At 39.9% G+C, this 15,947-nt stretch overlaps 4 protein-coding genes across 4 annotated transcripts; all 4 read right to left on the reverse strand.

The window, feature by feature from the left end:
• Positions 1-1,716: 1,716 nt before the first annotated feature.
• Positions 1,717-4,315, reverse strand: LOC114545383 (GTPase IMAP family member 7-like). Its single transcript, XM_028563655.1, has 4 exons — positions 4,234-4,315; positions 3,055-3,407; positions 2,691-3,008; positions 1,717-1,872 (listed from the first exon to the last, which is right to left on the reverse strand). The coding sequence occupies exons 1-4, from the start codon at positions 4,238-4,240 to the stop codon at positions 1,717-1,719; spliced, it is 834 nt and encodes a 277-aa protein (XP_028419456.1). The 5' UTR covers positions 4,241-4,315.
• Positions 4,316-5,749: 1,434 nt separating this feature from the next.
• On the reverse strand, positions 5,750-6,745 carry LOC114546044 (myeloid-associated differentiation marker homolog). Its single transcript, XM_028564695.1, has one exon. The coding sequence runs from the start codon at positions 6,703-6,705 to the stop codon at positions 5,857-5,859; it is 849 nt and encodes a 282-aa protein (XP_028420496.1). The 5' UTR covers positions 6,706-6,745; the 3' UTR covers positions 5,750-5,856.
• Positions 6,746-7,782: 1,037 nt separating this feature from the next.
• Positions 7,783-10,748, reverse strand: LOC114545384 (GTPase IMAP family member 7-like). The gene is made up of 3 exons (XM_028563656.1): positions 10,662-10,748; positions 8,983-9,830; positions 7,783-7,788 (listed from the first exon to the last, which is right to left on the reverse strand). The coding sequence occupies exons 1-3, from the start codon at positions 10,666-10,668 to the stop codon at positions 7,783-7,785; spliced, it is 861 nt and encodes a 286-aa protein (XP_028419457.1). The 5' UTR covers positions 10,669-10,748.
• Positions 10,749-12,201: 1,453 nt separating this feature from the next.
• LOC114545385 (myeloid-associated differentiation marker homolog) lies at positions 12,202-13,059 on the reverse strand. The gene has a single exon (XM_028563657.1). It carries the CDS (start codon positions 12,913-12,915, stop codon positions 12,202-12,204), a length of 714 nt encoding a protein of 237 aa, XP_028419458.1. The 5' UTR covers positions 12,916-13,059.
• Positions 13,060-15,947: the final 2,888 nt, after the last annotated feature.

Below are 15,947 nucleotides of genomic sequence, written 5' to 3' on the forward strand. Positions count from 1 at the left end.
CACTTCAGTTTTGATCGGCTTTATATTAGCTGATATGATCCATTAAAATCTGACCAGAACAGCCTGATACCGACGCTTAGGCTCAGCTCGGTACATCACTGTCTTTTTAGTATGAGAGCATTACAATTCACATTGTGTGATTGTAACAAAAAAAGAAGACATATGTCAGCCATATAAGTGTAGCACCTGTGCACTATAAAAAGTATTTAAAACAAAACTTTCTTTTATTTAAATTTCTGCATCTTGCAACATAATGTGCAGTGTTCAGTCCTGATATAACTGAAAGAAATTAACTTACCGTCCATGTTTTCAAAAGTGAAGTAACTGTGGAGCGACAATACGTCAAAGTGACAAGACTGTATCAGAGTGTGTTTAAATATGTTTCCTGTATCTGAGTCTGCCCTGCGTGCTTTCACTTCCTGCACAATGCACAACGTGCAAATTGATGTTTTCCTCCATAGGTGCTCACAGGCGCACGCCCTTTTAAAAAAAAAAAAAAGAAGTAGTCAAACATTTTCAAAAAATTTCGAAAAAGCTGCAAGGCAGACAGCTGACATCTGGTTTTCTTGGCTGTAATTCTTTGCTCAAATAAATACTGAAGATGTTTCCTTTAAGACTCAACAGAAATTGTATATTTAAAAATAAAACTCAACAAATACTGCACTCTGTCAAACAAGAAACAGTTCAGCTGTAAGTCTACATGAACTTATTTCAAAAAGTCCAACTACTGTACTCAGACTTGGGGAGCAGTTGGAGAACATGGGTAGTGAATTATTGGCAAAATTCAAGTGTCCCATCAGGGCACATAGTTACCTAATAAAGTATATGTTAACTATAAAGTAAAGAGTATACTTTCTCAAGCAGGCTGCTTTGAGTGACGGGTTGAGCAGGACTTCAATGTAAAAGGGTGAAGTCATGTACGTACTAATCAGAATTTAGCAATATTTGAATAAATGTCAGATGACACTTGTGGGATTGTTTCTTCATGTTTCTGCTGACAATCAAATCTGATCTAACCACACAACAGTGGCTGGAGCACACATGTTGATGCTAAGCTGCTGGTGCTGCTGCTGCTATTGCAGTGACTTCTCTTAATTTGAGAAAGTCCAAATAAATCCACCTTTCTTTGCAAAACCAATTAAGCTCCCATTTTTATGTTAACATTCAGATACTGACCATAAGCGATTGTTTTATCTGCCCTTGAAGGGAACATTCTCTGGATGGTTTAGAAATGAGTTTCAAAATATCAATATTCATTAAAACCTTTCCAAAAAACTCTGGCATGTTAAGTGTAGCAGTTGTTTAAAGGGTCAAAACTTGTGATTCAGAATGTCTACTTTCTTATCTGTATGTATATCTTCTTTTATGGATAAGAGGTAACCTCAAATAAGAGTCCACAACATCATTAAAAAGAAAAGTGGAGATTGCAGTTGCCTGAATCTCCTGAGTATTTTTCCTGTTGTCTCTGACACAACATCTTATTTTTGTCACTCATTTCATTACTGACTAAAAACTAATACAGCGAGAATCAAAAACATTGTAAATGTCTTTATCACTGCATCATGAAAGCCACAACACATTGTGTAACACATTGTCTAATCACAATCACAGCACATACCACATTCCATACTGATACTTTGTTATCAAGACAAAGTATCAGTATGTGATTCTTTCCAGTAACTTATTAACAAAAGATAATTATTGAACAAATCATTGTTAGGTTGTGATGTGATTTGAGATGAAGGTGCCAATGTTTTGCACAAGAGGCTCAGGGGTGTGTCCAGGGATTGGGAAGGCGGGACATTTTTGAACCCACTGTTTGGGCTGTGTTGCAACAGGCAGCTTCTGTGGCATTTCACTGTAGCACATCTTCTGTAAGAGATGTGTATTACAGATTTGTTGTTTTTCAATTGTCAATACAATATTCTGTCCACACAGGCTTGTGGTACTTTGTTGGTACTTTATACTAAGTAAAAAACTTAATTTGCTCTAATAACATTTATTAACGGTAATAATAATATTAAATAACATAACATAGATCTCAATTTAATTATCATATTTGCATTGGTGATACATTTTAATTCACAAGAACTACATCTATTTTTTCCAAAAGCACCAGGCCTGTCTAACAAAATAATGTTGTAAATACATTAAGTAACATTTCATGGTTCTTTTTCCACATGAAACAGTGACAAAAGCAGCCAACAGCATGAACAGGTTTCATTCAAACATTTTTTACGATCTTATCCATAAATGCTGTTAAAACAGTTTTATCTTTGTGGTTAAATGTACAGTACATGCACAGGACAACACATAGCTTGTGAAACAGGAATAAGTGACTGAACTTGAAGTGTGAAGCTCAAACAAGAAGTAAAGCTATAACATATTACATATGAATAAACATAAACAGCTCAGTGGTTAAAGATAACTTGAAACATGATTTCCATTTAATAAACAGGGAGATATGACTTTTCATGAGATCACCCCCTTCTTTGAGAGTCACAAATGGGTTTCATTCTCGACAGCCTCTTCTGCTTCTTCCACACGAGGCTCTTCTTTCTGAACTGCTTTATATCCTTTAATATGACTTATTATAGCTGCCACTGCAGCAGCTGCCCCTGTAAATGTCCTTAACATGTATCTTTTGCAAAACCTGTCCATCTGATCAAAAGCTTCTTAAATGTGCTGACTCTAGCCTGCTCTCTGATCTCTTCCTCTGACATGTTTCCTGATGACCGTCTATTGTCCTCCGCCTCTTTTTGTATTACTTCCTCCACTGTTCGTAGCATCTCATTGGTGTAGCAGCTTCCTTGGTTTGCCTCAACTATCTTGTCTATTGTGTTAAGTAGCTCCTTCACCTGGAACTGGTTACTCCTGTATTCATCCTGCTGGTTGTTCTTCCAGTATTTATTATCAACGACGTGGCAGCGGCCGCCGCACTTCTTCACCAGGTCACTCATTGGCTTATTCTCGCGGACAAAATCCTCAATTGTCTGTCCTTCAGGGAGCTGGTCACCATGAGTAAAGACTAAAAACTATTGCATATTTGTAAACTTCTTCAGAAAAGTACTGGTTTATTTTTGTGATGACAGCCTGCTCCTGCACTATGAATTTCTCTACTTTAACTACAATGAGAAAAGCATGAGGACCAGGAGCACACTCTGTGATACACCTCACTATCTCAGGCTTCATCTCCTCCTCAGACCTCTCTGTGTCAAAGAAAGCAGGAGTGTCGATCAAAGTGATGCTTCTTCCATTAACAGATTTGGTTCGTGCTTCACATTCTCTTGTTTCAGAGTTGAGAGTGTGGCCGACTGTGAACAGTTCCTCTCCAAATATGGTGTTAGCCACGCTGCTTTTCCCAGATCCAGTTTTTCCCAAGATGACAATTCTTCTTGTGTTTGACACTGAAAAAGAATAATGTTCATCAATAATAATATGCCTTTGTATTTTGGTTGTTTTCATGTAAAAAAAAAAAATACAGATAAACTCAATAACAATAAAAATCCTCAATGGTCAAAAGTAGTTAGTACTAGAAGAATTATGTCAATACATTAAGAGAGACCGGCAACAAGCATATATCTTATATGTTATCTTATATAAAGTCTTTTGACTTTTTAACATGTGAAGGGAAGTAGTGGGAAAGACTACTAAGGACAATTTTGTAAACAGCTTTAGGGATGATCAAGTATATTTTTTGCCCCAACCCCGTTCTGAGTCCTTTAATATTGGGATGGTCAGATCTGATACCTATTTACTTTAATTTTGATTAAATGTGTATCCAACAGATTGAAATAACACTTTTAGACAACAGAATTTGCAAATGCAATCAAATGATTTTTCACAGATTCAAAATTTCACTCTCAAATTAAACTAAATGCTCACAGCGTAGAGCCTGGCTGTCATTAAATGAAGCAGTGCTGCAGCACCAGCATGCAAAACACAATAGAGTTCAGTTTTGATCGGCTTTATATTAGCTGATACAATCCATTCAAATCTGACCAGAACAGCCTCATAATGACACTTAGGATCGGTTCTGTACATCACTTGATTTTAAGTATTAGTACATATTGTGTGATTGTAACAAAAAAGAAGAAAAACAGTATGTCAGCCATCTAAGTGTAGCACCTGTGCACTATAAAAAGTATTTAAAACAAAACAGCTATTATTTAAATTCTACATTTTGCAACTTAATGTGTTCAATCCTGAAATCACAGAAATAAATTAACTTACCGTCCATGTTGTCAAAAGTGAAGTAACTGTGGAGCAACTATAAGTTAGAGTGAAAAGACTGCCAGAATGTAAAATATGTTTCCTGTATCTAAGTCTGGCCACTGCTTTCACTTTCTGACTACACAAAAACATGCTGCACGAGTTTTCACGCATCTCCATTTTGCACGTCTCACTACATGTTCTAACTACTATTAAACAGAAATATTTCATCAAGTTATTGGTTCAGTGATAATCTAATTATGAAAACAGAAAGACTTGTTGGACTTTTTTTTCCATCAAATACATTTGCAGGCCTTGGTATACAGCTTAATATCATGAAAATAATGACCATGTACCACACAAAGTACCACTGACAGCTAAAAATAGATTCACACAGCATTATTTCCAAATGTATCTCTACTGCAGAAAATGTTGAATTTTTTTAATCACATTTCTATGACATTTGCCAAAAAACATGAAATCATTGTTGCATGAATATAATCAGTAATAAAACATAACAGTGATGTCTGCACAATCTCTCCGGAGTAGGAGTGACAAAAAGGGAAACGTCTTCTGTGTAGCTTACATGAACATAGCAACCCCTGCATAGGTTAACACAGCTGTTGCTATGATTGTCGGGGGTAAGGGCATGAACACAAATCTGGGCAGGCGTTCAGTGGAAAATTGTGATGTCATGCTGCCTAAAAGGGTAAAAACTTAAAGGATAGGTAACCCTAACTCACAGTTCATAATGTTAAGAGAAAAGTGCAGAATGACAGTTGCCTGATTCTTCTACAAGGGCCTGTGAGTAGTGATGTGTTGGAGACACAGGAAGTGTCTCCAACACATCATCTCTTTTTTGTTACCTATTTTATTACCTTACAAGGTAATAGTGTGCAACAAAGGCAAGCTGCAACTGTCTGCATCACTGCATCATGAAATCCACAACACAGTGTCATCACAATCACAGTACATACACAATCCATCACATGCCTTAAAATAAACAGGACAAACATTTATTTAAATGTAGCACAAAAAGTAAGGACATTTGTGTTTGGTAGATTATTTTTCTGTGGTAACAATCATTTTTGGCAATAAATCTTATACCGTTGGAAAGCCTGTTTAGTTCCCTTTCATATGGTGCCCCATCTGTAGGGAACATGCATTTGTGGGATGAGGAGCAGCACTGAGTATGTGGGTTGTGCCCATGAAAAATTTGCCAAATCTTCTCTGCCAATGCCAAACAGCTTATTCTGCCATTGTTTGGTGGATTGGATAATTCTGCCTACGGCAGTTGGATCGTAGGGTCAAAGTTTGGAGAAAACGCGAAAACAAATTCTTCTTAAGGCTTACTTGACTTGGCTGAGTATTGCTTATTGCTATTACTGCTCAGTCTTTTCATTGATAAAATGATGTCATTGGAGATAACAGAAAACATGTACATACATACTGTAAGTGAGTTTGAGATGTTTTTCTCATATTAACAAAATGTCTCATTTCAAAATTTTAAAATCAGACAACAACAGGTATTTTTTGTCAGAAACTTAACAGCATACACTTTTCTGCAAAGCCACTCACTCAGCTCTAAGCATCTTTATTTCTGTTCAGCTCTCAATGTGTCTCCCTCCTTCATCTCTTTTCTTCTCAGGCACTGACAAACACTAGTCTGGCAGTGTAGGCCAGGTCAGCGACGTAAAGCAGGAAGTTGAGAGCAGTGAGCACCGCCACAGTGATCAGTTTTGACGACGCTTGGCTTCTTTGGTACTGTTTGTCAAACTGGAACACGGCCCAGAGGATGGCAGCCGTCAAGTACATGATTACCTCCAGGAGCCCGTAACCTGACAGGAACTTGGAGAAGGGGATGGGGAGACAACCGGTGTACTCGCCCACACACAGCACCACCACGGCCATGGAGAGGATGAAGCAGATGCAGTACACGGCCATGCACCACTTGAGCGCTGCATAGTGGTCATACGACACAGGGTCGCTGACCAGGATGAAGATAATACAGGCCACAAAGGTCTGGCACACCTTCATAAGACCAGGAGCCGTAGCCATGTAACCTGCCACCTCTCCTGGCCTCGCTTTAGTCAAGCTGACCTCCCCCATGTATGCTACCGCTGCCAGGCAGGAGAAGACGGTGGAGGCGATGCGATAGTCACGAGTATCACCGCAGAGCCGCTGGTCCTTAAGGAAAAAAACTGGGAAGATGATAGAGGCGGAGAGGCAGAGAAGGGAGGCATAGCAGGCGATAGTGATGGGGAAATTAGACCAGGACACCGGCGCTCGGGCCTGGAGGCCGAACTGCTCCACCAGCAGGACCAGCAGGGTGCAGGCGAAGCTGAACGCCCAGCAGAAGATGCACCAGTCAGCCATGCCTCCGTGGTGCAGCTGGGCTCCATGTGCTGCCACACTGAACGCCACGCAGGTGAACAGCAGGGCAGCTACACGCACCCATAGCAGCTGGGAGGTGGGAAGCACAATCAGTGGCATTATGGGATGTCACAATCAGACAGGAGTTGAAAGTGTCTTCTGTAGTCCAGCGAGGGTTAAGAGGAGTCTTTAAAGGGTAACTTCACCGATTAGCATTAAGCTTTGTATCAGTAGAACCCTAGTAGTATTTTTGAATGACCATGCTTCCCTCCCTTATGTCCCCCTGAGAGGGGAGATCTCTGTATTGAGGGTCTGGAAAAAAACCTCAGATGACGCAAAATGACGATTTTTGCGTCATCTAAGGCTTTTTTGCCCAGAGGCAAAAGACTACAGCCTGTATTCATTGTGTATTAGGAGCCACTTCCGCATAGCCCAAAGGGGGTTGGACTGTTGGCTTTTTCCGGAGATTGCCGAGGAAAAAAACGAGTGTCAGCCATCTTGAATCCTCGCTTAGCTTCTCAGCCAGGAGCAGAAACTGTTCATCCCGACGGAAATTTTGGGACGCGAGCTTTTATTTTGAAAAGTAGACGGGACGGCATGATATGGGACGCTCCAGGCTGCAGCCATACAGTCTTGGAAATTTTAGAACAACAATTATGTGCATTCAAACTACCACACACGTGTACCACCGGGATACATTGGAACACATCGGAGAATATGCAGGACACTTTATTACGGACGCAATACTCGAGACACTATGCAAGCTTTGCCTGCACGGAGACCAGCGGTGGTGCTTGATTCCTGTGGCCAGTAAAGTGACCTCATCAGTGTGGAGCGTTGAACGAGTGTGCCGGTGGAAAGCTGCGTAGCAGAGTTTAGTAAATATCAATGATAAAATTGAATACGAATAAAGACTGTTTGAGAATCAAACCAAAATCTGGTCTTTGAGCATTTATTATATTTTGCAAAATATGAGAATACAGATTCACAGGTACACGCAGTACAACTGAATGAGCATTTCCTAACTAAAAGTCTAAATATCCAAACATTATATAGTGAAGAAACTCCGTTAAGCCATCCCTCTCCAAGTATCTTTAGCATACTGTCACTTTCTTAAGAAAAATACCATAGACAGTCAGATCATCTCTCAACCTTCCATTCTGCTCCTGTGTCTCCTATATTAGACAAAACACCTGCTTATCTCTGGAGACAGAAAGAGATACGGTTCACACAGTGTTATAGCCTTCTTCACCCTATCTGCAAAAAATAAACAGATGAGGAGCTGCAATTCTTTATCGAAAATAACTTCTGCTATTGCTCACAGTCTACAAGGCCAGCTCTCTCACTGGTGCCTTTAAGTCTACAGGAAGGAACAGGATTATGTGGAGGTTTAAAACAATCTTTAAACAAATGGTATATCATTAGAAATAAACAAATGGTTAAAATCATTAATCAATAATGGTTAAAATAAAATTTGCCACCACAACATTTACAGGTAACATTGAGCAATGTTTCTATAGGAGACAGAAAAAGCAGTGTTCACTGGTTTGATTAAAACGTTTTTTTTAAAGATCTTATCTATGAAAGATGGTAAAATGATTTAATATTTTCATTATGCACTAAACAGCATATCAAACCCCTGTAGTGAACTTTTTTTATCCCAAAGGAAAGTGCTGTGCAGCAGTTACAATACGGTGTAGGAAAGAGTGCAAATATAAAATTGCAATGAGGTGCAAACCCAAAATGACAAAACAGGTTACAAGTATGTATCATAAAATCATCAGTGGAGTTGGGTTAAAAAATAGATATGTACATTATCAAATCAGAAGTATAGGTAAGTGTAAATAGTTTGTGAAACTTCCGCATAGCCCAAAGGGAGGTTGGACTGTCGGCTTTTTCCGGAGATTGTCAGCCATCTTGAGTGTCAGCCATCTTGAATAGGTTGCTAAAGCTCAGATGAAAAACACAACCTTTAATATATTAGATATGAATTAACATATTAGCTCAATGATTACAGATTGAAAGGCATGATCTGGCAATCTACAGGGAGACATGACTTATTTATGATATATTTGTTCCCCCTTCTTTCAGAGTCACGGCTCATCATTGGTTTTAACTCTGTTTTGACTTTTGTTTGTTTTCTCTGTCAAAAATATCACATGTTTCATTATAGACAGATAGTGCTCGATCCTTGACAGCCTCTGCTGCCCTCTTTGCTGCTTCCTGTGGTGTGTCTGCTCCCTCAGCTTCAGCATATCCTGTAACACATCCCCCCAGCGCTCCCACTGCAGCAGATACACCCACTACTGCTACTGCTGCTGCTGCTGCTGCTGTTTCTCCTGCTACTGCTGCTGCTGCTGCTGCTGTTTCTCCTGCTGCTGCTGCTGCTGCTGCTGCTGCTGCTGTTATTCCTACTTCTTTTAAAAGTTTGACAACTATTCCAACACTCACTCCTACACCAAGAAGAGCTCCTAAAACTACACCTGTTGCAATACCTGCCAGTCTGATCAAAAGCTTCTTAAATGTGCTGACTCTAGCCTGCTTTCTGATCTCTTCCTCTGACATGTTTCCTGATGACCATCTAATGGCCTCCACCTTTTGTTGTATTACTTCCTCCACTGTTTGTAGCATCTCATTGGTGTAGCAGCTTCCTTCGTTTGACTCAACCATCTTCTCTATTGTGTTAAGAAGCTCCTTCACCTGGAACTGGTTACTCCTGTATTCATCCTGCTGGTTGTTCTTCCAGTATTTATTATCAATGACGTGGCAGCGGCCGCCGCACTTCTCCACTAGATCACTCACAAGCTGATTTTGGCCGACTACATCCTTTATTGTCTTTCCTTCAGGGAGCTGGTCACCATGAGTAAATACAAGTATTGCATATTTGTAAACTTCTTCAGAAAAGTATTCGTTTATTTTAGTGATGACAGCCTGCTCCTGCTCTGTGAATGTCTCCACTTTAATCACAATGAGAAAAGCATGAGGACCAGGAGCACACTCTGTGATACACCTCACTATCTCAGGCTTCATCTCCTCCTCAGACCTCTCTGTGTCGAAGAAACCAGGAGTGTCGATCAAAGTGATGCTTCTTCCATTAACAGATTTGGTTCTTGCTTCACATTCTCTTGTTTCAGAGTTGAAAGTGTGGCCGATTGTGAACAGTCCCTCACCAAATATGGTGTTAGCCACGCTGCTTTTCCCAGATCCAGTTTTTCCCAAGATGACAATTCTTCTTGTGTTTGACACTGAAAAAGAATAATGTTCATCAATAATAATATGCCTTTGTATTTTGGTTGTTTTCATGTAAAAAAAAAAAAATACAGATAAACTCAATAACAATAAAAATCCTCAATGGTCAAAAGTAGTTAGTACTAGAAGAATTATGTCAATACATTAAGAGAGACCGGCAACAAGCATATAGCTTACGTATATGTTTTCTTATATAAAGTCTTTTGACTTTTTAACATGTGAAGGGAAGTAGTGGGAAAGACTACTAAGGACAATTTTGTAAACAGCTTTAGGGATGATCAAGTATATTTTTTGCCCCAACCCCGTTCTGAGTCCTTTAATATTGGGATGGTCAGATCTGATACCTATTTACTTTAATTTTGATTAAATGTGTATCCAACAGATTGAAATAACACTTTTAGACAACAGAATTTGCAAATGCAATCAAATGATTTTTCACAGATTCAAAATTTCACTCTCAAATTAAACTAAATGCTCACAGCGTAGAGCCTGGCTGTCATTAAATGAAGCAGTGCTGCAGCACCAGCATGCAAAACACAATAGAGTTCAGTTTTGATCGGCTTTATATTAGCTGATACAATCCATTCAAATCTGACCAGAACAGCCTCATAATGACACTTAGGATCAGTTCTGTACATCACTTGATTTTAAGTATTAGTACATATTGTGTGATTGTAACAAAAAAGAAGAAAAACAGTATGTCAGCCATCTAAGTGTAGCACCTGTGCACTATAAAAAGTATTTAAAACAAAACAGCTATTATTTAAATTCTACATTTTGCAACTTAATGTGTTCAATCCTGAAATCACCAAAATAAATTAACTTACCGTCCATGTTGTCAAAAGTGAAGTAACTGTGGAGCAACTATAAGTTAGAGTGAAAAGACTGCCAGAATGTAAAATATGTTTCCTGTATCTAAGTCTGGCCACTGCTTTCACTTCCTGACTACACAAAAACATGCTGCACGAGTTTTCACGCATCTCCATTTTCCACGTCTCACTACATGTTCTAACTACTATTAAACAGAAATATTTCATCAAGTTATTGGTTCAGTGATAATCTAATTATGAAAACAAAAAGACTTGTTGGACTTTTTTTTCCATCAAATACATTTGCAGGCCTTGGTATACAGCTTAATATCATGAAAATAATGACCATGTACCACACAAAGTACCACTGACAGCTAAAAATAGATTCACACAGCATTATTTCCAAATGTATCTCTACTGCAGAAAATGTTGAATTTTTTTAATCACATTTCTATGACATTTGCCAAAAAACATGAAATCATTGTTGCATGAATGTAATCAGTAATAAAACATAACAGTGATGTCTGCACAATCTCTCCGAAGTAGGAGTGACAAAAAGGGAAACGTCTTCTGTGTAGCTCACATGAACATAGCAACCCCTGCATAGGTTAACACAGCTGTTGCTATGATTGTCGGGGTAAGGGCATGAACACAAATCTGGGCAGACGTTCAGTGGAAAATTGTGATGTCATGCTGTCTAAAAGCGTAAAAACTTAAAGGATAGGTAACCCTAACTCACAGTTCATAATGTTAAGAGAAAAGTGCAGAATGACAGTTGCCTGATTCTTCTACATGGGCCTGTGAGTAGTGATGTGTTGGAGACACAGGAAGTGTCTCCAACACATCATCTCTTTTTTTTTACCCATTTCATTACCTTACAAGGTAATAGTGTGCAACAAAGGCGAGCTGCAACTGTCTGCATCACTGCATCATGAAATCCACAACACAGTGTCATCACAATCACAGTACATACACAATCCATCACATGCCTTAAAATAAACAGGACAAACATTTATTAAAATGTAGCACAAAAAGTAAGGACATTTGTGTTTGGTAGATTATTTTTCTGTGGTAACAATAATTTTTGGCAATAAATCTTATACCGTTGGAAAGCCTGTTTAGTTCCCTTTCATATGGTGCCCCATCTGTAGGGAACATGCATTTGTGGGATGAGGAGCAGCGCTGAGTATGTGGGTTGCGCCCATGAAAAATATGCCAAATCTTCTCTGCCAATGCCAAACAGCTTATTCTGCCATTGTTTGGTGGATTGGATGATTCTGCCTACGGCAGTTGGATCGTAGGGTCAAAGTTTGGACAAAACGCGAAAACAAATTCTTCTTAAGGCTTACTTGACTTGGCTGAGTATTGCTTATTGCTATTACTGCTCAGTCTTTTCATTGATAAAATGATGTCATTGGAGATAACAGAAAACATGTACATACATACTGTAAGTGAGTTTGGGATGTTTTTCTCATATTAACAAAATGTCTAATTTCAAAATTTTAAAATCAGACAACAACAGGTATTTTTTGTCAGAAACTCAACAGCATACACTTTTCTACAAAGAAAAGAGGATGGTAGCCGTCAAGTACATGATTACCGCCAGGAGCCCGTAACCTGACAGGAACTTGGAGAAGGGGATGGGGAGACAACCGGTGCACTCGCCCACACACAGCACCACCACGGCCATGGAGAGGATGAAGCAGATGCAGTACACGGCCATGCACCACTTGAGCGCTGCATGGTGGTCATACGACACAGGGTCGCTGACCAGGATGAAGATAATACAGGCCACAAAGGTCTGGCACACCTTCATAAGACCGGGAGCCGTAGCCATGTAACCTGCCACCTCTCCTGGCCTCGCTTTAGTCAAGCTGACCTCCCCCATGTATGCTACCGCTGCCAGGCAGGAGAAGACGGTGGAGGCGATGCGATAGTCACGAGTATCACCGTAGAGCCGTTGGTCCTTAAGGAAAAAAACTGGGAAGATGATAGAGGCGGAGAGGCAGAGGAGGGAGGCGTAGCAGGCGATAGTGATGGGGAAATTAGACCAGGACACCGGCGCTCGGGCCTGGAGGCCGAACTGCTCCACCAGCAGGACCAGCAGGGTGCAGGCGAAGCTGAACGCCCAGCAGAAGATGCACCAGTCAGCCATGCCTCCGTGGTGCAGCTGGGCTCCATGTGCTGCCACACTGAACGCCACGCAGGTGAACAGCAGGGCAGCAACACGCACCCATAGCAGCTGGGAGGTGGGAAGCACAATCAGTGGCATTATGGGATGTCACAATCAGACAGGAGTTGAAAGTGTCTTCTGTAGTACCAGTAAGGGTTAAGAGGAGTCTTTAATGCTGAATGTGGGATCTTGTGTCGGTTGCTTGTCACACACTCTGCCGATGTTTGTCACATATTCTGCAGAAAGACAATAAAGGAGGGAGTAATCAGAATAAAGTCTGATGTGATTCTGAAACAAGATGCAAAATACTACAGTGTATCGGTGAAATACAAACACCATATGGCGCTTTATTTCTTAAGATTAAAACATATTCTGCTCTATCATTAATGCTGTAGCCCTAACTGATTGATGCATCATCTAAGTCTGAGCAGCCAATAATGAAGAAATGCTCAGTTGTCCAGTCTTAATTCGTTTTTATTTACTGTGTCAAAAACATGATTTCTTGATGTCAAATGTTTTGCTTAAAATTATCAACTGGCTTGTTTGTCTATAAGCTATTAAAAGTGTAATACATCAGGGAAATGGTATTCTGAATCGACTCTATGTCATGAATGATTTTTTTGCAGCACAAACAAAACTGTTAACATCAGAGCTGGTAATATAATTAGAGCATAGCAATATGGAAAAAATGGTTGACGTAGTTCCTTCACCTGGAACTGGTTGCTCCTGTATTCATCCCACTGGTTTTGTTTCCAGTACTTACTATCAACGACATGGCAGCGGCCACCGCATTTCTTCATCAGTTCACTCATTGACTTATTCTGGCGGACAAAATCCTCAATTTTCTCTTCTTCAGGGAGCTGGTCACCATGAGTGAAGACAACTATTGCATATTTGTAAACTTCTTCTGAAAAGTACTCGTTTATTTTTGTGATGACAGCCTCCTCCTGCTCTTTGAATTTCTCCACTTTAATCACAATGAGAAAAGCATGAGGCCCAGGAGCACACTCTGTGATACACCTCACTATCTCAGGCTTCATCTCCTCCTCAGACCTCTCTGTGTCAAAGAAACCAGGAGTGTCGATCAAAGTGATGCTTCTTCCGTTGACAGATTTGGTTTCTGCTTGACATTTTCTTGTTTCAGAGTTGAGAGAGTGGCTGATAGTGAACGGTTCTGTAAAATATGGTGTTAGCCAGGCTGCTTTTCCTGGCTAACCCAGATCCAGTTTTTCCCAAAATGACAATTTTCCTTGTGTTTGACACTGAAAAAGAATAAGTTCCATCAATAATATTTCACATTTGTCTTTTATACTTTTTTCAACTATGATAAGATAAAGAAGAGAACAATAAGCGATTAAGAACGTGTACTCTCTCTTACTGCTACAATCCCTGTGCTACAATATAAGATAATCCATTGTGTATAGGAAAAATCATGCCATAATTAAATGTGAAATGTAAAAGCTTAAATGGAAATAATTACATTATAATCTCAAATAGAAAAAAATAATTATTTTATTTTAGCCTTTCCCCTTTATAATTTTCAATTTGACATTTTATCTTTTTAATTTTGTGTTTTACATTTGACATTGAAATTTTAAGATTCACCTTTTAGATTTCGATTTAACTTCATTTAGAAGTGACAGGTGTCAATTTAAATGAGGAGGCGTGGCCCAACGGCTGATGGGAGGGTCTGAAACCACTTCCAGCTGACAGCGGCTGCTGTGAGTATTACTGGCCGCCGGTAAGTAGTGATGGTCAAATGAAGCTTCAAACCACTGTCTTTATTTTCAGAGCTTACTAGATGGCGCTCTCTGTTCAAAAAAGGTTTGAAACACACTGAATTGCCATTCCTTTAACCTTTTTCTTTGAACAGAAAGCACCATCTAGTGAGCTCAGAAAATAAAGACAGTGGTTCGCGAAGCTTCATTTGACCATCACTACCGGTAAGCAAGCGATCCCGGCCACCGCCAGCTGGCTGTCACCTAAGACTGGAGCTTCCAAGTCCGACAACATGTCGGAGAAAATGTGCCATAAATTTTTGTAAAACTGCCCGTCATCAAACTGTACACAGTTATTTTCTCGCATAAAAGCATAAAATGAATTTAGTGGTGAAATAGCAGAGATAGAGTGCCTAGACCCCTGGCTGCAAATTAAATTTGCTGCCGCTAGGGTGCGTCTTGATTTCTAGGCTAATCCATTACATGAGGTAGTTTTCAGCTGCTGTTTTTATGAATGTGTGTGTGTTTGTGGGGGTGGGGGGTGTATGTGTGTGTGCGTATGTGTGTGGGTGTTTGTGTGTGTCTCCGCATGTGCATGCATGTGTGTGTGTGTGTGTGTGTGTGTGTGTGTGTGTGTGTGTTCTCATCAGCTGTAAAGCAAAATAGTTGCACCACCGGGTCAAAATTGACCCGGGAAGACCATAAATGCAATAAAATTAAACACCCAAAATTCTATGAAAGTAGTGGTCATTAATTTGACTTGCGAAGAGCATCAAATAATTGTTGCATGAATATAATCAGTAATAAAACATAACAGTGATGTCTGCAGGATCTCTCCGGAGCAGGGGTGACAAAAATGGATTTGTCTTCTGTGTAGCTTACATGAACATAGCAACCCCTGCATAGGTTAACACAGCTGTTGCTATGGGTGTTGGGGTAAGGGCAACACAAATCTGGGCAGGCCTTCATTGGAAAATATTGATGTCATGCTGTCTAAAGGGTCAAACCTTAAAGGATAGGTGACCCTAACTCACAGTTCACAATGTCAAGAGAAAAGTGCAGAATGACAGTTGCCTGAATCTTCTGTAAGGGCCTGTAAGTAGGTTTCCGGTTTCCTGTGTCTCCAACACATCATCTTATTTTTGCTACCCATTTTATTACCTTACAAGGTAATAGTGTGGACAAAGGAGAGTCGCAACTGTCTGCATCACTGAATCATGAAAGCCACAACATATAGTGTCATCACAATCACAGGACATACCCAATCCATCACATGCCTTAAAATTAACAAGACAAACATTTATTTATAAAGTTGTGTAAAGACTGAGGAATGTGTGAGGAACCTGTTCAAGCTGTAACCTGGCAACGGTCGGTATATGGAAAGTGTCATCACAATCACAGCACATACCTAAT

The sequence above is a fragment of the Perca flavescens genome, chromosome 19, assembly GCF_004354835.1.
Source record: "Perca flavescens isolate YP-PL-M2 chromosome 19, PFLA_1.0, whole genome shotgun sequence".
NCBI classification, from domain to species: domain Eukaryota; kingdom Metazoa; phylum Chordata; class Actinopteri; order Perciformes; family Percidae; genus Perca; species Perca flavescens.